General features: G+C 33.0%; 1 protein-coding gene across 1 annotated transcript; it reads left to right on the forward strand.

Moving 5' to 3' along the window:
* Positions 1-5802: 5802 nt before the first annotated feature.
* LOC114195907 (FKBP12-interacting protein of 37 kDa-like) lies at positions 5803-21204 on the forward strand. The gene is made up of 14 exons (XM_028086352.1): positions 5803-5985; positions 6071-6110; positions 6202-6269; positions 6713-6777; positions 6879-6915; positions 7322-7409; positions 7536-7600; positions 7704-7781; positions 8182-8229; positions 17531-17584; positions 18536-18697; positions 18910-18979; positions 19804-19859; positions 20362-21204. Exons 1-14 carry the CDS (start codon positions 5959-5961, stop codon positions 20515-20517), a joined length of 1014 nt encoding a protein of 337 aa, XP_027942153.1. The 5' UTR covers positions 5803-5958; the 3' UTR covers positions 20518-21204.
* The last annotated feature ends 727 nt before the right edge of the window (positions 21205-21931 follow it).

Raw genomic sequence — 21931 nt, forward strand, 5'->3', positions numbered from 1 at the left:
TAATCAGTATTGATCCAAGGCAATCAGAACAAGTATTTTGAATCAATTTCAACACGAAAAAATTTTAGCATAGATTTCACACAGTGAATCAAAGACGCAATCAGTACATGAACAAGACGGGAATCAAACATAGAAGAAGAAATAACAGAGATAAGGTACGAATACTTATCTTGCGATACTCCGAGAAACGAGTGGCTCTGAATACCACTTGATGAGGCTCCTCCGTCGCTATAATCGCCGGAAACCTTTCCCAATCGGTGTTCTACCGATTGAATCTCGCAGAAAGCGAGGGAAAACGCAGCGAAATGAAAATTAGGCTCGATTCGCTCTGGTTTCTCACTGGTTTGGTAAACCCTAAGAGGCCAAAACCTAATCTAGGGTTTGGGTGAGCTAATGAACGGTGGGAGTGATCTCTACCGGAATTCTCATTCATCAAAGCTGACTTACAAAGAATTGGCCTGCACCTTTTATACATCAAGGGCAGCCGTGAGAAAACAAACGGAAAAAGAAAGGGAGTCACCGTTTCTAACAAGGGTCCTAACGGCTATGGAAGGGAAAGTGTAAACCCTAGCTAATAGGGTGAAATGCGTGAAGCTCATGTGAGGATAAGAAGAGAGGTCTGGGAGACGCAAACCCTAACTCGAGATGGTGCTGAAAAGTGTAATAGGAAGTGAGGCCGCATGAAGAACCCTAGCGGCGCTCCACGAGCGAGAGGAAGCAGGGTTTGGGTTCGTTCTTCTGAATCACCAATTGACGAGTCTTGGAGTGATCTTCAATTAGGCTGCTGAAAGACGCAGGAATCTCGGCCCAATGAAGAAACGTGATGGTGGTTCTCTTTGATGCAATTGGTATGTTACGTGTAGGCCCAATTGTTGCTGCCACTAAAGAAAGCGTTGCCTGCAGCGTGGAGGTGTGTACAAGTTGGTGGAGAATAACTGGAAGAAAAGCGGGCCGTGGTAGTTCCAACATTATGGCCCAACAGAGCATGCTTATTGGAAGCATTGTATGAGAAGATTTGGGCCGCATGCCCAATGCCAAATACTTCTTGGAAAAAAAATAGGCTGCAATAAGCAAAACAAGCTCAATTAAAACAATATTTATTTAATTGAAAATAAAGAAAATATACGAAATTAAAAGGAATGGGCCTAAGCGGTAGCCCAATACTATAGGCCTTATTGGGGTCACATCAATTTTCTATACACTCGGTGTAGTGAGTCAATTTCTTAATTCTCCATATGCATATTGTAACATCCCGACCGGATATTACGGATTTAAATAATAAAATAAAGAAATAAATAATAAAACTTCATTTATTATAACTTATGTTCCCAAAACGCAGGAAAATTAAAACCTTATAATAATAATAAATAATCTCAAAACCTCTACTATAACTCAAACATAAAATACATAATAAAAAACAAGTTTAATAATATAAAATATTACAATTGTTCTAAAACATAATAAAAACTCTGATACAAATCTTCTCCCAATACTACTATAACCATGTCAATGCTAATTCAATGCACAACCATTCAACCAATTCATGTTTCATGATATTTAATATAATTCTATTATTATATTATCACTCAACATGATCAAGCATATTATTAAAAATAATAATAAATTAAATAACACATTATCACTCAACATGATCAAGCATATTATTAAAAATAATAATAAATTAAATAACACACAATTGGCATACATAGGACTTAAACCCAAGTCTTCTCACATAACTAAGTAGAACTTTTCCATGTCATATAAATCAATAATTAATGCCTTAAAGGCTCTCACTACTCGTATTTATTAATTAATTATTTATATAGTTATTTAATTCTCACGGGTCTTACACATATCATTGAAATGTTGTCATTCATATATTGAAGTGCATTAAAGATTCTACTAAAAAAAAGTTTGTTATCTGGACACAATAATCACACTACAATTGTATGTTGAGTGGACATGTTATCCTCCATATATGAGATGCGCTTATGGATACAATGTCTTTATTATTGATAATATAATTTGATCTCGTGGAAAAGCACAAAAAAAAATGTTGAATTAAGATTTAATGCGGAAGCAAAATATAAAACCATGACCTTAGTTACTTGTGAGTTTATTTGGCTTAAACAATTATTTGAAGATTTGTAATTTAGAGAGTTCACTCAAATGTCTCTTACATGTGGCAATCAAGTTGCTACTCATATAAGCTCAAATATTGTCTTTCATGAAATAACCAAACATATTAAGATTGATTGTCATTTTATTCGAGAAAACATTGTATATGGAGAAATGAATGAGTTAATTAATTACAATGATCTAAGATAATTTTACTAAATCATTATAAAGACCTATAATTGATTTATTTATAACAAGCTTGATATACATGATTTATATGCAACAACTCTTTATGCTTACAACAACTAGAGGAAAAATATTAGATATAATGAGTTTACACTCATTTCTTTGTATTTTCCTATTCATAAATGCATAATCCTAAGAGTTCTACATACATTAGGGATTTAGCCTCTCTCTTATTTTAACATATATAGACCTCTAAAAGCTTGTTTTACACCATATACTTGTTTATTTAACTTAAAAATATGACTGTGAACGATGGTGTTCTCAAAATTAAGAGGTTATTCTACACTTTTTTTTTCTTTACGAGATTATTACAAAAAAACTCTTAACAAATAAGAAAAATATATGTATAACCTTTAGTTTTATTATTAATGTATACATTTTTTTTAATCCTTATCTTATTGTTGTGAGTTACCTTGAATTAGTGATCTAACTTTATTTCTCGTGGCAAAACACTAAATTGCATAAACACAATGATGGTCTATAATCCTCAATCTAGAAATTGTTAGGAGTTCAAGTAACTTATTTATAATGCACCATACTAATTTTTACAAAGTTAATTGCATAATATAATTTATATAAGAATATTTTATTAAATCTAGTAATTATTGTTCAACCCTTGACTAATAACCATAATACATGATTTAGTTTCATTTGTCATATAAACCTTCTATCTAATAATGGATAGGAAATTCTCTCCACCTATAGCTAGTTCATAAATTTTTTTGAATTAAATATAGTTTTTTCATCCCAAAATTATTTTGTTTCGATCCTAAATTAAATTTATACTTATTTTGTCCTAATTATTATGTTAAATATCTTTCCAACAAACCAAACATGAATGTTTATTATATGAGAAACATTTCACATATTATTTGTTAAGAAAAATATTTTAGATGGTTTTTATAAAATATAGGAATGAAATATGTATAAATTTAGGTTATGAACAATATGTATAAATGATTTGAATTATTTATTCCAAAGTTTTTTTATGAATAATCACTTCTTTAATTCCAAAAGTCAAATCTTCCTTTGTCTTATTACACACTACATATTTTAAAATTTTTAAGAACGGGGAATAATGAGAAACAACAAATAACATTCAGTTTTCTATTTTTAATTAAGTTATGTGTGATCAATCTTATTATCAATCAACCGATAGATCATCAAATAAGTTCCAACATAAACTCACTTTTAGCAGAATAAAATATCACGGTTAATTACAACTCCCCAAAAAATAAAACCCTATCAAATACTCGATAAGCTCTCAATTTTTAATTTTAAAAATAAATATAAATATTTTTTACAATTTTATTATAAATATCTTTCTAATTACTTTTGTAGATAATTTTTTTATTAAATATATTTATTTTCGTTTCAAAATGGTTAATAAGAAAAAATAAATATAATAAAACGGCTAATTAAAAAAATAAAAATGGTAAAATAATTATTTTAATTTTAAAAAAATAGTTATTTATTAAAAGGTAAAATTTAGAATAGAAATTAGGATACCCATTCCCTTTATAATTATTTTAAAAAGTATAAATGATTTTTAAAATTTGATTATAAATATATTTTTTAATTATTTTGTAGATAATTTTTTTATTAAAGATATTTATATTTTGTTTTAAAATGGTTAATTTAAAAGAAAAAATTAAATAAATAAAACAGTTAAATCTAATAAAACGGTTATTTCAAAGTTAAAAATGGTAAAATAATTATTTTAACTAGTATAAACATAAACGCTATTACATTCGTGTACGCAATTTTTTATATATAGATAATATTATATTAATATGTGATAATATTCTAAAGTTATTAAGTTAATATACAAAATAAATTTATATTTATTGAAGTGAAATGAATGCGAAAAAATGAGTAAATAATTATTGATAAATGGGAAAAGAAAGAAGGAGAGAAGATAGATAGTCGTATAGAAAAATGTAAAAATAATGGTTAATTTTAAAAAATTAACAAATAATTATATTGCAAATGGTAAAATTAAAATTATGAATTGTGGACACAAAAAATGATCTCTTTATATATAGCTGTAGATTTTAAAAAACACTTATTTATTAAAAGGTAATTTTGAGAATAGAAATATGGACACCACATAGGTAACTGTGTTATTAAAGACTAGCATAAACACAAGTGTTATTATGTGTCTGTGTATGCATTTTTTAAATATGCATAATATATTTGTAGATAATGATATTGTAATGTTATTAGGTTAATAGATAAAATAAATTTATATTTATTAAAAGTAAAGTGAAATAAATGGAGGAAATAATTGTTGATGAGTAAGAAAGAAAAAGGAGAGAAAATAGATAATTTTATAGAAAACATGCAAAAGTAACTATTAATTTTTTTAAAATTTTCAAATAATTATATTGTAAAAGGTAAAATTAGAATTACGAAATGTGGACACAAAATAAATAATTATATATATATAATAATAGATATTTATTTTCGTTAAAAATAGTTAATTTAAAAGAAAAACTAAATGAATGAAACAATTAAATTTAATAAAACGATTACTTGAAAGGTAAAAATGATAAAACAATTATTTTAATTTAAAAAATAGTTATTTATTTAAAGGAAAAGCTAAGAATAAGAATATGGACACCGTAATTATTTTATTAAAGACCACTGTAGTTTACAGACATTGTTACGTTATTATGCTTCTATGTTCGTATTTTTTAAGTATGTATAATATTATATAATATTATATTAGTAGGTAAGAATATTATAATGTTATTAGATTAATATACAAAATAAATTTATATTTATTAAAATAAAGTAAAATAAATAAAGAAAATAATTGTTGATAAATAAAAAGGTAATAATAAGGAGAAAAAATAAACAGTTTTATAAAAATGCAAAAATAACTTATTTTTTATAATTTTTTAAATAATTATATTATAAAAGATAAAATTAAAATTATGAAATATGTACACAAAATAAATAATTATTTATATATTTATATATATTTATTTATTTTCGTTAAAAATAGTTAATTTAAAAAAACTAAATGAATGAAACAATTAAATTTAATAAAATGATTATTTGAAAAGTCAAAATGGTAAAACAATTATTTTAATTTTAAAAATAGTTATTTATTTAAAGGAAAAATTAAAAATAGAAATATGGATACTAAATAAATTTTTTATTAAAGATATTTATTTTTGTTAAAAATAGTTAATTTAAAAGAAAAACTAAATAAATGAAACAATTAAATTTAATAAAACTGCTTAAAAATGAGTATATATATATTTATCTAAATTAATTTATTTTACAGTTTAAAATGTTATTAACAATTTTTAAAATAATACATTAAAAGCAAAAGAGTTAATAAAAATTATTGTCTAATAATTTAGTGAGAAATTATATTTTGTTTTACTATTATTGGGAGAAATCGAAGGAGTAATAAATTTTCGTGTTAGCAGGTACTGCCAGGCTTCTTCCAAGAGGAGAAAAAACTGCACTAGAAATCGCATATTGTGTGCATCTTCTACTTTACCTCGCTTCGTAGATATCTGTTGTGCAAAACCACGTTTCTCTCACATTTTCACATCGCTCTAGGGTTTCTTCAACTTCATGGCTTCCCCTAGTCATTTCGAGGATGTACGTGGCACTCTACCTCCCTCACCATTACTTTTCCTTCATTCGTTGTTCCCTTTAACCTCAACTTCGCTTCTGCCAAATGCAGGACTTCGATTTCTTAGGTGGATTTAGCGCAAGACATTCAGGTTTTAATTATTCTAGCTGTTTTTCTGATTAACGCTGCTTCAATTTGACTTGTTTTGTTGAGTTTGGTTGTATCGTTGCTTTGAAATCTAGGTACTAAGAGGTCGTCTCCCGATTACGACGATGAAGATTACGACAACGATCCTTTTGCAACAAAGAAGGTATGGTTTGCGTGAGTCTTTTATGCCGTGTCGGCATTTCGGTGCAGGACATAGTGGAATGTGTTATTGTTTTCTTTTCTTTGTTTCTCTTTGGCTGTATTGGATTGTTGTTGTGTAGGATTTGTTTAGGTTGAGGAAAGTGAGATAACTTGAATGGTGTTATTGTTTTTTTGCAATAATTTAATTTTGGCATTTTTCATGGAGGACAATGGCTGAGTTTTAGGGTTTGGCTCACTTTACTTGTGTGATGTGCGTTGGGGGTATATGTTTGGTTTGGGATTGTACTTGTTCATGTAGGGTGAGCAGTGGAAGTCGACATGGGTGAAGGGTATTTGATTGCTCTGTTTACCTAGCTTACATTTTTTTCTTGCTAAATTGCTTATGCAGCTTCTAATAATATGCTTTATAAAAAGAAAGAAGTTAAATGATGATTTTTGATGCAGGCTAAATCAAAAGCTGAAGAAGCCTCTGGTGTAACTACAGGAATGATTTTGTCCCTGCGTGAGAGGTATTTTACAGAATAAACGGTGTGAGGTATATTGTACTTTGTGAAAATTGCAGCTAATTAGTTGGGTCTAAAACATGTTTTTGATCTTTATACTTTTGCAGTCTTCAGAACTGTAAGGATACACTTGTGACATGCCAAGTACGTTTTTTCTTTAAAGAATTGACCATCTTTGCTCCCTTCTTCTGTTGCTGTTATCTTTTTGGTTTTCTTTCTCATTTTTATAGTTCTTATGTATGAAAAGATTTGAACTTTTGTTATTAGAGAAGCAAACTTTAGTTATTTAAGACTTGGTTCATGATTGTATTCATGATGAAAAGGTGTCAATCTTCATCTATAATGTTTGAATTGTAATGGTTTGGAACAGAATGTTCTTGCACTATTCCCATCGATCTCTATTTCCATAGCTAAGTCTTATATGTCGGAATGGAGGGTTGTTTTCTTTTTGTACTAATTTCCACATGTGATAGTCTTGTTCTCATATCGTAGGCTTGTGCTGTACATTTTCCTTACATAGAAATATTGACAACAGTGTTGAATTTTCCAGAATGAACTTGAGGCTGCAAAATCTGAGATTCAGAGTTGGCATTCTACACTTAAAAATGAGCCTTCTGTACCTGCTGGGGTCACTCCAGGTTTGTTGTACCCTGTTTTGCAAGTGACATATTCCTGCATCATTGTTCAAGAAATGACTCTTTATACAGTTATTTTATGCGTTCGAAATGTATACCTGAACATTATTTTATATTTCTTCTTTCTAGATCCCAAAATGTTGATTAATCATCTTCAGACCTTGAAAACCTCTGAAGAATCTTTAAGAGAGCAGGTTTAGAATCTAGTAATACATATATTTTATTTTCGTTCAAAATAATTCATCATCTATTCATCTGGTTTCATTGACCCTTTATCATTTTCCTATTGGATATTAGCTTGAAAAGGCGAAGAAAAAGGAAGCTGCATTCATTGTAACATTTGCAAAACGAGAACAGGAGATAACAGAGTTGAAGGTAATATGTCAAAATAAGGTTTTTTCCTGTTATTGTGTTAGCATGATTGTGTGTTTCTTTTCGGCATCAACCATAACCACCGAGTAAATTCCATCTTTCGTCCGAAAATTCTAAAGTGCATTATTTTTTTTTCACTCTATCATTTACACCTTGAAACCAAGAACATCAAATAATTGTCTGTATGAGGTTTCATTATATTCTGCTTGATATCTGCAGTGCCCTTCCTTTTTAATCTTGGATGTTATTATCTCTTATTGATCTAGTAATTTGTCTGGATCTTGGCTACTCAAGCACACCAGAGTTGGAACCTGTTGCTTTTGTTGTTGCCCCTGTTCCTTTTTATATTGTTCTTATTTGTGTTTCTCCTTGTTAACGATTGATTGTCTGATAACTTCTCCAGTCTGCTGTGTGGGATCTGAAAGTGCAACTCAAGCCACCGTCTATGCAGGTAAATTTATAACATGAATGATTAAGTGGATCATGCTGATTTCTTTTCACATTAATTTTAGAATCCTGTTTTTTCTGTTTGTTTGAGGCATTGTACAGACTACTCTTGATTCCTCGCCCAGTTGGTTGTATTTCAATTTTTTTTATTGTGTTGTACTGTATCTAGCTTAGTGTATATGTACATGTAACATTAGTACATGTCATTCATTACTATAGAGCATAGGTTATGCACCCATTATTTATTTGATTTTTTTTTCAAATTGTTTATAACCTAATTGAGGTGTATAAACTTTTAATGTATCTAACAAAAATGTGGCATTCTCTTCTTCCGTGAACAATGATGTCATTCCCAGTAAATTCATCTTCATTCAATTAGGCTAGTTGTAGTTTTGCAGTCTTTTATTATAAATAGAAAATAAATTCAAAATGTCCATGTGTTTATCTAGTGGCTGATCTACGACCTTAGATTAAAAGTTAACAATAATAATTATTATAATATAAATGTATAGAGATATTAAAAAAAATTTAATATCTAATCAAATAAATGACATGACTTTCAAATTTGCATTTTAATATTGAAGCTCTCCCAACCCCATCTTTTTTTTGGTGAGCGTGTCCTTTTATAGATTCTCACATCTTCATTTTTTCTTATGAAACTCTGAATTCTTTTTATTAACAGTTATTCACTATTGATAATTGTGAACAAATTACCATATTTTCTTAGATATAATTCCCTCTGACCATTTTCTTGATCCTTTCATTTTCTCAAATTCAAATTCCTTGGATAGCTCTGCGTTGTTTATAAAAGTTAAATTTATTAACATAGTTAAGAATCTTATGGATCATATTCCTTATCATTTATTTAGAAAGAATGTCACTTTTGCTCCTTTTTAATTTCGAAACCTGTTATTGTTTTAGTCTTTTACTTTTCATTTTTCATTTTTCAATCTTTAGTGCTATGAACCTGGACAAATTTTGAATATGAACATGCACATTTATATTATGCATCAGAAGTAAAAAAAAAGTCATATTGTTTTATACGTAAAATTTTGAATTTAACGTGTTCAAGATCTTAATTTATCATGGCTCAATTGGTTGTTGGTTAGACTGGTGGGTTAATGGTTGCATTATATGAATCAGTATAATAACTCCATATGTAGTTATATATGGTATATATATATATATATATATATATATATATATATATATATATATATATATATATTAGATTAATTAACTTTATGCTAACTTATACGCTTTGGCTTAGTGGTGAAGTTCACTACGCTTAGTACAGGTGCTGGGTTCAAACCGTGATGGGTTCTATTAATACCTTCAAGTTGGAGCATATAGGTCATATGCATAAGCTTGTTAGATATGTAGTTCAAGGACCCCTTAGTGACTTAGTGATGTCTACTTGCATACGGGAATTGATAAAACTAGCAGAAATTTCCCCAGACATGACTTTTCCGTAGTTTGATACTTTGCCTCCTCAATGGACCTTTGTCTTTTTCTCTAATTATTAACTTCAATATACTTCATTCTCATGGATTTATTGGATTTGAGGCAATATGCATGGCAAATTGGTTAACCGATATAAGTGACAATTGCGTAACATTAGTTTCTAAAGCAAATGTTTGACCATATGAGCTCCTGAGCATCTATAGCCATAGCTTGATACTTTGCCTCCTCAGTGGACTTGCTACAATATTTTGCTTCTTTCTTCTCATTACGTGGTTATCTCTGACAAATATACAAAACCTAGAAGTGGACCTTCTGTTAATGGGGGAGCATTATTGGTTTGCGTTAGAACATATCACAACTCAAGTGTGTTCTTTTTTTCATACAAAAGACCCTTTCCTCGAGCTCCTTTGATGTATTGAAGAATGCAGAGACATTGCTTTTCAATGTTAGGGAGGAACTGATTTACAACACTTTTCGAGAACGAGATATCCATATGAGTAGCATTAAGGTAGTTCAACCTCCCTACCAACTGTTTGTACCTTTCAGGATTTGGAATAGGTTGCCCATGTTCTGGCAAGAGTTTGACATGATATATTGAAGTATAATGAGAAGGATTATGAGTAAAATGTATACTTTTCGAAGAGCAATGGAAATTTTAAACTCAAGAGGTGAGACCAAATGATGATGTCAAAGAGTTGTCTTTGAAGGTGGGAACAATACAGGATGAGTGCAACATTGTTATACCTTCAAGGGTGGAGGGGGAATGAAGACTCCTCCGAAGGACAAAAGTGCATCAAGATAGGTACAATTGTAGAAGGAAAAGTCTCAGATGTAGATGGTGCAGGCCCATAAAAGGGAACTAATACAAAGAAGGTAACATCAACAAAGATAAAATACCTATGGAGAGTAAAGGAGTGACGATTTTACCCTTTTTCAGATCGTGGATACTTAAGGAAAATGCATTTAGACCAAGGAGAGAATTTGTCAATGCTAGAGTTAAGAGCATGAGCGAAACATGTAGAACCAAAGACTTGAGGCAGCAAAAGGTGAAGAGAGTGGTGAGGATATAGAATTTGATGACAAGTTTTACCTTTTAGAATAGAGGAAAGCATGTGATTGATGAGATAACACAGGAAGTATTGCATCACCTCAAACTTGATAACAAACATGAGTGCAAAAGAGTTCAGGTAGTCTTAAGTTGTTTGTTGTTGTGTTTAACAACCCCAATTTGTCAGGGTATAAGGATAAGATGTTTGCTGCAACACAGTGAGATGCCATAAAGGTTGAAACTAACTAGATAAACTAAGCATGAACTAGAAGTGGGGATAGTAATTCCAATCCTACAAGAGAAGGTTATTGAGCTGATAAAGGACAGGAGACTCATCTAAAACCAATCATTCACCGTATACTTTGGTCTTGCAAGGAAACAAAATCTTTAGAAAAAGAAATGACACAATCAAGAGATCGTGACATTTTGACTAATGTACAATAAATTAAAGGGAGCCGTAGGAACAAAAAAGACATTATGAATAGAAAGGGAAGGAAAGGGATGGTTACTAGCAAACCTTTGGACTGTGTTTCAGAACCATTGTCCATGTTAAAATGACAAATTATTAAATAAACTCAATCCCTTTGTCAATACTTCATCAAACTCAAGTTTACAAAATCAATCACTTCGTCAATACTTCATCCAACTTAAGGCTATCTAATATAAATTATTCAAATAAATGAAAACTAAAGGTATCTCTATCTCCTTCATGAAGCACATCAATAAGAATATTCTTCAATAAGAATATCCTTCTCCTCTAGAGGTGGATGACAATAACATCATCTTCCCACCACTTTGGGCTTGCCTTTGAACCAAATGTTCAAACTATTCATGTGATCTTTTATCTTCCTTAGCCAATTTTGAATTAACCATGACATAAACAACATCATTGATAGTTCCTTGTTTCAAAGAATTTCTCTCTATGTGGACCTAAGACCTAATAAATACAAATGCAAACATACATATAAGTAATTACTAATTTAGTATATTTTAATTGAAATTTCACATTTTTTATATTCTTACCATCTGAAATGCACTCAAATTTAGTTCACATATAGAATAACTACATGTCAAACTAAGTACGCCAGTAGCAAACCTTTGAAGCTTTGAATGTTGATCTCCATAAGCCATAAGACTCCCACCAAGTTGTCAAAGTCCTTTTCCCAATTCCTTAATAGCCAAGGATTTCAGTTACCAAACAATTTTTCTTTATTCTTGAAATCTTTTAGTTGCAAATTAATCAAGTATTGCAACTCTAGGTCAGCCACCCCTTCTGTGTACATTGCAGTAGGCAAATTTTAAGTTCTGTATTCACTTAAAAATTGGGAGAATGATGCAATTCAGGATTCAGAAGATATCCTGCTGCTTGCAAATGCCTATTGGCAGCATTGTCTATTACAATTTGGACAACGTTCTCTTCGCCCATTTCTTCAACAATGTCCTCCAACATCTTACAAGTTTTTTCAATAGATTTCAGAAGAACTGTTCCCTTTGGACTCTTAACTAAGAAGTTAAATATATCCCTTCTCCTCTTGTTGGTTCACCCATCAGTCATTATTGTGCAACCTGTTTTTTTGCATGCAGTCCTATCAAACATCTTTTGTTGTCCTAACTTCTTTCAAGTACTTTACTGGGATCTCATGGTATGAAGGTGGCTTAAGTACTGGGCTGTGATTTGAAACTGAATCAATCATTCTCCTAAAGGCTTTGCTTCTTGACACATTAAACATTATGGCATTTTCATAGAAAAGCTTTGCTACATCTCTACAAATACTTTCTCTTTGGACCTTGTTGAATAGTTGATTAATTGTGGCCTGAGAACTTACTGCCTCCCTTCTTAAAAATATTTCTACTATTGCTCACATCCTCCTCTTCAGTCCTCTTTCCTTTTTAAGTTTCTACATCATTATCCTCAATATCAATCCTTATTTTATTTCATTAATCTTTGCTGCAAGGCAACAACTTCGAACATTTATTTTTTTACTTCATCAATGACTTTTGCAAGCAATTACGCCCTTTCGAGTCAAAATTTGTAATGATAAACCCTTCCTGTTATAGTCTTTCCATGCTTCCAATTCAAGTTTGTTCTACCCAGGGATTTTTTTACCACATTTTTAGAGGGAACATATTGTGAGAAGGTACTGTAGTCAGTGACAACTTCACTAGAGGGAGGTTAGAACTCTCATCAACCATTATTACATTAATGGTGCTTCTATCGTATGTTTTGTTTTGTTAAATAAATATAAAAGAGGAGACACAAACGAAAGAGAAGAGATAAAAATGAAAGAAATAAAAACAGAATTGTGTCAGTCATGGTTATCAAACTTGTGATTCAAATCGTGGAATCATCCGAGTTTACATTCTCACACCCATCTCCCGAGTTAACTCGAAGGTAAACTCGTTTTTTGGAGTTGACTCGCTAAACACGTGAACTCGCTGAACTCGGGTTGGCGAGTGTAGAAGTAATTAGTATATCTAGGCAATCATGATGTGTAAGCTAGGAGGTTGAGTGTTGGATAACCTCTAACCTAGCACCTAGTTGCAGCCTTTAATGTTTCAACTTCTTTGTATCTCCTTCATCATATATATAAATATCAGGAACAGTAGAGGGGACCAATTAAGTCCTCAAACATATTTTGTCTGTTTTAATCTCAACTTGGTATCAGAGTGGGTCGATCCCGCTCTGGTTTTCGTCTGGTCTGTCCATCGACACTTGTTGCCATCGTCCGCGGCTGTCCGCCGCCATCCGTCATTGTTAATCACTATCTGTAGCTGTTCACTGCCATAAAACACTATCCAAAGCTACCCACTGTCACTGTTCACAAAATCGTCACTGTCTGCAACTGTTTCGCCGTCCGCCACTGTTCGTCGCCGGCCGTCGTCTCTGGCCACCTCAGTTTTCGCCGGCGACCACCAGATCTGGAGCGCCTCTCCGAGCGACAGCCACCCCCACCGGTGCCGGAACCATCCTCCCGTCCACGCGCCGCCACGCGCCCCATCTTCTTCGCTGCGAACAGGCGTGTCGTCTCCGGCCACCTCAGTTTTCGCCGGCGACCATTGGATCTGGACCGCCGCCTTCTGCTGATCGGAACATCACGGCGCCACCTCCATAGCTCTCACCGGAGTCTTCTGCTGCTGTTCTAACCCTCAAAACTCCGATTCAGTGAGGTCCAGACGTCACCCTTGCGGACATCTCCCTCGGTCGTTTAAAAATCTCCACTGTTTTTTGCGTTTCTGCGTTTCTGCTCTCTGTTTTTGTTCCCTTGATCAGAAATGGCCTCTGGAAGTGTTATTTCATTCTCTAGAAGTCCTTCCATTACTTCCGAGAAGCTAGATGGACAAAATTACCTCTCTTGGTCCGCTGCCGTCGAGATGTGGTTCCTTGGTCAAGGACATCATGACCACCTTGAGAAAGACGGAAGCCATGTGCCTCAAGAAAAAGCCGAACAGTGGAAGCAAGCAAATTTTCAATTGTGTGCCTTGTTGTGGCAATTCATGGAGCCGAGATTGTTAATGTCTCTTAGGGCATTCAAAACATGTCACTCGTTTTGGAAGAGGACTCAGAATATCTATGCCAACGATATCCAACGCCTATATGATTTGGCGGACAAGTTGGCATCTCTGAAAATGACCAATCATGACATGATCTCCTTCATGAATGAAGCACAATCAGCCGTGGAAGACCTTCGGATGTTTCTCGAAGTCGACGCTTCAGATGAAATGAAGAAGCTGGACAAATACTATATGGTGATGATTCTTCGCGCCATTCATCCAGACTTCAATCACATTAGAGATCTACTTTTGACCTCTTATGAGGTCCCTTCCATGGACACCCTGATCCAGCGTATGATTCGTGTCTCGAAAGTCCCAACACTTGAAATTCAAGAATCTCATGCTCGAGTAGAATCATCTGTTATGGCCGCAACTCGAGGAAGAGGAGGACATGGACCTAGAGGAGCTGGACGTGGAGGCCGTGGACGTCCTCAATGCACATATTGCAAGAGGATGGGTCACACTCAGGAAAACTGTTACTCCTTACATGGTTTTCCTTCTAAGACTGCCAATGTCTCTCAGGCTGACACTACTGAGTCCAAGTTCACTGAGGACGAGTATCAAGAGTACCTACGTCTCAAGTCCAGCAGCCTGACACAATCATCTCAAGCCCCGAGTACTTTAACAGCTTGCATTTCTCAATCCATTGAAAGTCACAATTCATGGGTAATTGATTCCGGTGCTTCTGACCACATCTCTGGTAATACCTATTTGTTCTCAACCATTTCATTTCAAGACAAACCTCCTAGCTTACACATCATGATTGCCTAGATATACTAATTACTTCTACCGCGAGTTTAGCAAATGAGTTGGCGAGTCCGTATGACTTTTCTTCAAACCCAAAAAGACACCAAAGATTATCGTTTCCTCTGCGAAATTAGCTCGATTCGTTCTTCTCCTCCATTGTTACTTGCGACTAGGGTTCCATGCTCTCTGTGCTATCACTCTCGCGACTCATCTCACAATCCTTGATGCATTGTAGTTTTGTTCTATTTGTTTGCCATTGTCTTGCTGATAGCCTATCGTCGTGGTTGTCCTGTGTTGTGCCATTGTCGTGCTGGTGTTGTGATGCTAAAGTTTCGTGAGAGATGAAGTTTTAGGGTTTCTTTCTTCTATTATGGGCTTCTGGGCCTTAGTCTAGCAACCTTTTATTTTATATAAAGTATAATATATAATGTAACTAATCGAAGTTATTCTAAAAGAATAATAATATAAGAAAAATTTAAAAAATATAATATATTAATAATAATATTTAATTAAAAAATAGGAAAAGTTATTTATGGAAACATATAATAATAAAATATTATATTATTTTTAAATAATTTTAATTTTCTTTAAAGCAAATGCTTAAGATATTACGAGTCGAGTTTACTAAACTCCCACAAGTTCATGTAAACCCTCGAGTTTGACAACGATAATGTAAGTGGTTTCTGAGAAACAAGGAGACATAGAAACAAAATTGTGCAGGTGAGTCTGTGAGTGTGAATGTTTTACAGCGAAGGAGAAGTGGAAGAAAATCTGTTGGTGTCTTTAGTGCATGAGTGCCACTCTAATGACTTGGGTTTGTGAATGCAGTTTTTGAATTTCTTAAGGAGAAGAGATGCACGTAGTTGAACTAGTGCCAATTTTGAATTTCTAATATTACATATAAATGGATTTGGGTGAAGAGATGCCCCTGCATGTAACTATTGCAAGTTACTGAAGAGAAGACATGTAAGTTACAAGTGTCTTATTTGGTCTTTTTTTTGATTGAAACCCATTTGGCCAAGATTGTGAATGGTGTGGGTTTGAATTTTGTTTTAATTGAAACGCCCATTCACCGAGAAAGGGGATAGGTGCTGCAATAGCAAAATAAAAGGTGAACTTTATTTGTATTAATTTTAATCAGGTGATGCTGCAACCGACAACACACATAACAAGGTGAAGTTTTGATTGAAGTAGTTTCTAATTAGGTTTAGGTTTTATTTAAACTGAATCCATTCACCTAAGAAGGTAATTAGTGGTGCAGCAGTTGGTACAGAAAAACAACAATCCACACGATTTTGTTATGCCACAATCATGCATGGGATTTAAATCGTAAATAGTATGCAAAATTGTAGGATCGTATAGTTTAATTAGTAAAATCTTGATTTTAGCTAATGTGCAAACGAATGTTGCTTAGGTATTGTACGTGTTAGCTTCCATGATGTTAAGCAACATGTGTCTCATAACCCTCTCCAACAAGCCTAGGAGGAACCGTGAAGGAAAATAAGTAGATTCTGATGAACAATGTGTTCATTGTGTTGAGAGAGAGAAACAAGAGAGCTTAGGATGAATTTTGTGTGTTTAGATCACATTGGAGCTGTTGAATTTATAGGGAAGAAAACATAATTACAAAATATTGAGGACATAAATACAAAATATTTAGTTATCCTTGTTCAGGCTAATATATAAATATAGAATCAATCTAATTGATCCTAAGATCAATGGTCAAGATTCTAACACTGCCTTTGGAATGTGAGCAAAAAAAAAAAGTTTACAGGCATTTGTTGCAACACACTTCAAATGATAGCAACTAGTGGTTCAGTAGTTGATTCTGGAACGTGGCCAGGCCAAACCAGGTTACACTAGGTCAATGTCTTTGCTGATCCTATTAGAGGCTGGACCATTTGTGCCATCTGTTCCTGGTTGGACCGCTTTGATTGGCTGGTCTTAGCTGGGTTTTAAGACATTGGAATGTGCCACCACTGGCAACAAATACCCACCTCTCAACAGTGTGGTTCTTGTCTCGTTAAACTGGTAATGTTAATTACTGCACCATTAAGGCATTAACTAGAAGACAGACTAGTGTTCATTTTCACTTTGATTGTACTCTAGGGATAGACGAATTTTAGGTATTTCTTGTTCATCAGGTTAATGTAGGGTTCCACATGAATTTTAGGGCACAGGTTATCCTGTCAGCATTATAGGTAACTGTATTTTTTTTTTTAAATTAAAATTTCGCATCAGCATTCCCTGCTTCACTAAACTTTGACTAATAAGGAATGATGTTGAATTTGTTCTTATAGTGTTTCTGCTGTACATTTACAGCACGGTTAGTTGCTGCTTTATGTTTGTGGTGTCTTTGTTAATATCATCTCACATCATTGTTGAAAATTAATCCTGCTGCTGAAATTTCACATCATGTTGGTTGTATATTGTATTCTATTTTTTTTTTATTGAATTGTTAATGCCCTGAAATTCTTTGAAATATAATTTTCAGGCTCGGAGGTTGTTACTAGATCCAGCTGTTCATGAAGAGTTCACTCGTTTAAAGGTTTGCTATTTGACTTGATGCTGACTTACACTGAATTGAGTTTGGTTGATCTTTTTAACTCTTCTGTTGGAGAAACACAGGGAGGTGAGAAAAATTGTGTGATAATTCGTAATTCATGTTTGAATAGGAAAAGGTTTGTTAGTTCAAGTTGTCTACAGATTTTTTTCACTGACTAATATAGGGCAGAGAGATTTTGTTAGTGTCTGAACTGTGTTGTCACACCTAATAACCGTCTGGGGTAACAGTAATAAACTTTTGTATTTTGGAGGTCACAAAATGAAATGGAAAGGAATTATCACAGAAGATGGAAGAGTACAGGCAACCTTTGCACTTCGGGTAGACAGTCCTTGTATAGTTGGAAGTACATGGGATAAGTTGTATGGTAGAGGGTTTTGGTAAATCTGTAACCCTTTGTTTGGTAGAGGGGAGGGGGAGGAAGATGTTGGTTGTTTGGTTTCGGGATGAGGGGAAAAGAAAAAGAAATGGTGGAACCCACTTTTTTATTTCCTAAATATTTCAATTCATCTCTCTCCCTCTCCCTCTCCTTATTTTTCCCATCAAATCAATCAAATTGCATAACTTTCAAAACACCTTGTCTATTTCTCGCTTATTTCTACTCTACCAAACAATTAATCAAACAATTTTATTTCTTACATATTTATCTTTTCTCAACTTATTTATTCTCTATTTCCATTATTTCTATTTATTTCATCTAAATCAATTACACCCTAAATGTTTTCAGGTTACTTTAGAATAGACAAATTTCAGATTTGGCTTTCTTCTGAGATGTGGTTGGCCCTTTGGATATTTTATAAACAGATGCTTTAATACCCATAACTTAAACACTGTTGTTTTTTCTTTCATGTCGTCACTCCCTACACATAATAACAATTTCTTTCAGTTGTTGCTTACCCCTTTTTAGTTCTTACAAGATTTCTCATCTGATAATAGAATTTAGTCGAGGAAAAGGATAAAAAGGTGAAGGAGTTGCAAGATAACATTGCTGCTATGAATTTTACTCCCCAAAGCAAGATGGGGAAGATGCTGATGGCTAAATGTAGAACCCTGCAGGAGGAAAATGAGGAGATTGGAAATCAAGCTTCTGAGGGGAAGGTGCTACCATCTCTTTGCTCTATGCCTCTAATTGTCCCTTTTTCCCTCACTTGTGTTGTATTAGTTACTGGAAGTAATGTCACAGTTGTATGCATTTCTCCAATATTGACATAAGGGCTCAATCCCAAAATGTATTGTATGGTATTCATTGTTACTGAATTGATGCTTAAATTGTTGTCATTTTCCATTTCTGTTTCCCTCCTGGTATGCAGATACATGAATTAGCACTGAAGCTTGCATTGCAGAAGTCCCAGAATTCACAACTTAGAAGTCAATTTGAAGGTTTGTCATTGAATGGAACTTGTTTTATGTTGTATGTTTTAAATCATGGATAGTGGTTTGCAGCGGCCGTCTTCAAAACCACCAGACACTATAGCTAATTAGTGCATAGCAAGATAACCACTATTGTGAACTATACACAAAAATTGTCAAAAATGATAAAAATTACTCAATATTTACATTCATAATTAACAATGAAAGGTCATTTGGTTTTAAACACCAACGAAAGTCAACTACTAGTTTCCTAGATAGAATTATCGATTATCATCTAAATTCAAGCTGTTATCATTTTCACTATTATTACATCTATAGATTTGAATTTTGGAAATTAAAATCCCAGAAATAGCCCTCCAACAAGCCCCAATGTCTCTGTTCCAAGTTTTTTTTTGAAATAAACACAGCGCCGCAATAGTGCCCACAGCTGTTTGGTCCGCTATACTAAACTGTTCTGCTACAGTAGCCCCTAGAACGAATAGCGTCTGCAGCGACTGCTACACCGAATAGTGGCACTCTAGTGAACTATTTAAAACCCTTTTGGTTCTATAATCCCTTGACTCTTAGACCAGCTAGCTGAGTAACTGTCGTCGCCTTTTCTTTTAAGATTCAAATTAGTCTATCAATAGTTTTGTTACATTTCATGCCAAAGTGAAATGATATTGTTGTGTGTGGCTATAAAACTAATGATTTGAAGTGTATAGTATGCTGGAACTATTATCATAAATGTGCTAATTTATTTTCTTGTGTGTAAAATTGGAGACTGGAGGGATTAAAAGTTATCTACCTTAGTTTATATAAACACTAGTTCTTGTTCATGACATCTATTACAGGGTTGCAGAAGCACATGGAAGGACTGACAAATGATGTGGAAAGATCCAACGAAACGGTTTTTACGTCTTTCTCCTTTTCTCATTATTTGTTATTTAAAGTGCAATAAAATGTCTCTTTGATTCATGAGCAACAATTTATGAACAAAAGATCAACAAAATAAATGATTGCTGATATGAATTGCATGTAGATTAAAAAATTCTGCCTCAAGTTTTTGAAACTGATAATATAATTTGCTCAAATATAATTTTTGAATAAATATTTTTATTATTACATAAAAGAAAGGGTAAATAAATACTTTTTAATAATTTTATGCCATGATGTCCTTAGATTGATAGAAATTGGGTATTGATGTTTTCAAATGGAAAGTTTTTGTATACTTAGAACCTGTTTATATCCGAGTCAAGAAAATGTTTTCCATGGTTGGATAACGTAATACTGTATGAATGCGTTGATATTTGAACGCGTTATTTTACAATAAAGAATTTTGAATCAATACTTTTGGCAGATACATGAAAATTGATATTTGAGAGTCCATCCTAAAATGGATTGCATTGCAGGTTCTCATGTTACAAGATAAACTCGAAGAGAAGGATCGGGAAATCCAAAGACTAAAACATGAGTTTCAGCAGAAAAACGTAGAGGATGCAAGGTCTGATGCAACTTTGACCAAAAATGACAATAACGAGACGACAGCTGGAGAGGCTGCGAACTAATTTGACAGTATAATTTTTTGTAGGAAACAATTGCTTTTCATTTTAATGTCTTTATACTCCTGTATATTATGTTAATAATTTTTTGCATATCTATGAGGAATGATTATGCTTCTACTTTGAGTGGAAATATAGTCCTCGTAGTTGAACATGGTGCCATTTTTATACTTCACTATCTGTTACAATGGAGTTGTGTTCTTTAAAAGAAGAATCTTTCTAAATAAAATTGGAGATATATAAAACACAAGATATGGACACTAAATTGGGTGGGGGAGCAGTACAAGTTTTCATCAGGAGAAAGGATTTTTAAATCATTAGATTGTATTTCCTTTCAATGTCATCAAATTTCAACCATGGTGGCGTGCGGAAACCGGTTGTGGTTTCCGAATCTGTTGCAACAACATGGAGAATGTGAAGTGGGTTTCTGTGACGGCTCGTGGAGGTCACTTTTTGCATGGCGGCTGGCGGTGGTGAGACGGTAATGGTGGAAAAAGCGAACTGAAGAAAGAGATAAGTAGTAGTAAAGTAGCAAAGTGGAAGAGATAATGCATCAACTGCTTCATAAGAGATGAGATAGGAAGCGGTGGTGGCACACATCAACCCTAATTGCATCATTTGATGTGCTTTATGAATGTTTAATACATAAAGGTCAAAATTTGGATTAGGCCTATTAATATTATTTAACCTAAATCTAGAAATTCTTCTCTTTTATTCTTTTACATGTTATCGTGACCTTCATCTTGTTCTTTTACTAGTTACTATTGCAGTAAAATATTGGTTAAAACATCTCTTCCCTTATTCTTTTCACTTTGGCTTTAATTACTGCAACAAACAAACACATCTGCCACCATTGATTGTTGTTGCTTGCCATTGTCAATCACTGTTACCTGCCTCATGTCGTCACAGTCAACCACTATCGCTTGCTGCCATTGTCAACTCTTTTTTTTTTTTCAATTTTTTCAATTTTTTCCTTCTCCTCTACTTTCACCATAATTATTTTTTTACAAATTATACTTTTCGTTATAATTGTTATAATTTCCGTTATAACTTTATAAATGATTTTTATTTGTTGATATTTTTCGTTATCTGATATTGATAACATTGTTTCCTTTTGAAATTTAAAGTATCAACTCTTATTAACATGATTGTTGTGTCTATTTTAGGTTGTTCTATCCTCTTTGGTTATTGGTACTAAAACAAGATTATCATCTAGCTCACAAAAGGGTGGTGTGTTATCAAAATATCATATGGTTTATAGGGTTAACTATCTTACCTCATAACAAGTTCATTTTAAGGAAAGAACGATCTTTCCTCTTAAGAGATGTTCTCTTCGTTATATTTTTCCTACTTCTCGCACTCCTTAAGTGATTTTGTTACATCATTTGTCACTTGAACTCGTCACTCGCTTTTCTCTTTT

The sequence above is a fragment of the Vigna unguiculata genome, chromosome 9 (assembly GCF_004118075.2).
Source record: "Vigna unguiculata cultivar IT97K-499-35 chromosome 9, ASM411807v1, whole genome shotgun sequence".
In the NCBI taxonomy this organism is placed as follows: Eukaryota; Viridiplantae; Streptophyta; class Magnoliopsida; order Fabales; family Fabaceae; genus Vigna; species Vigna unguiculata.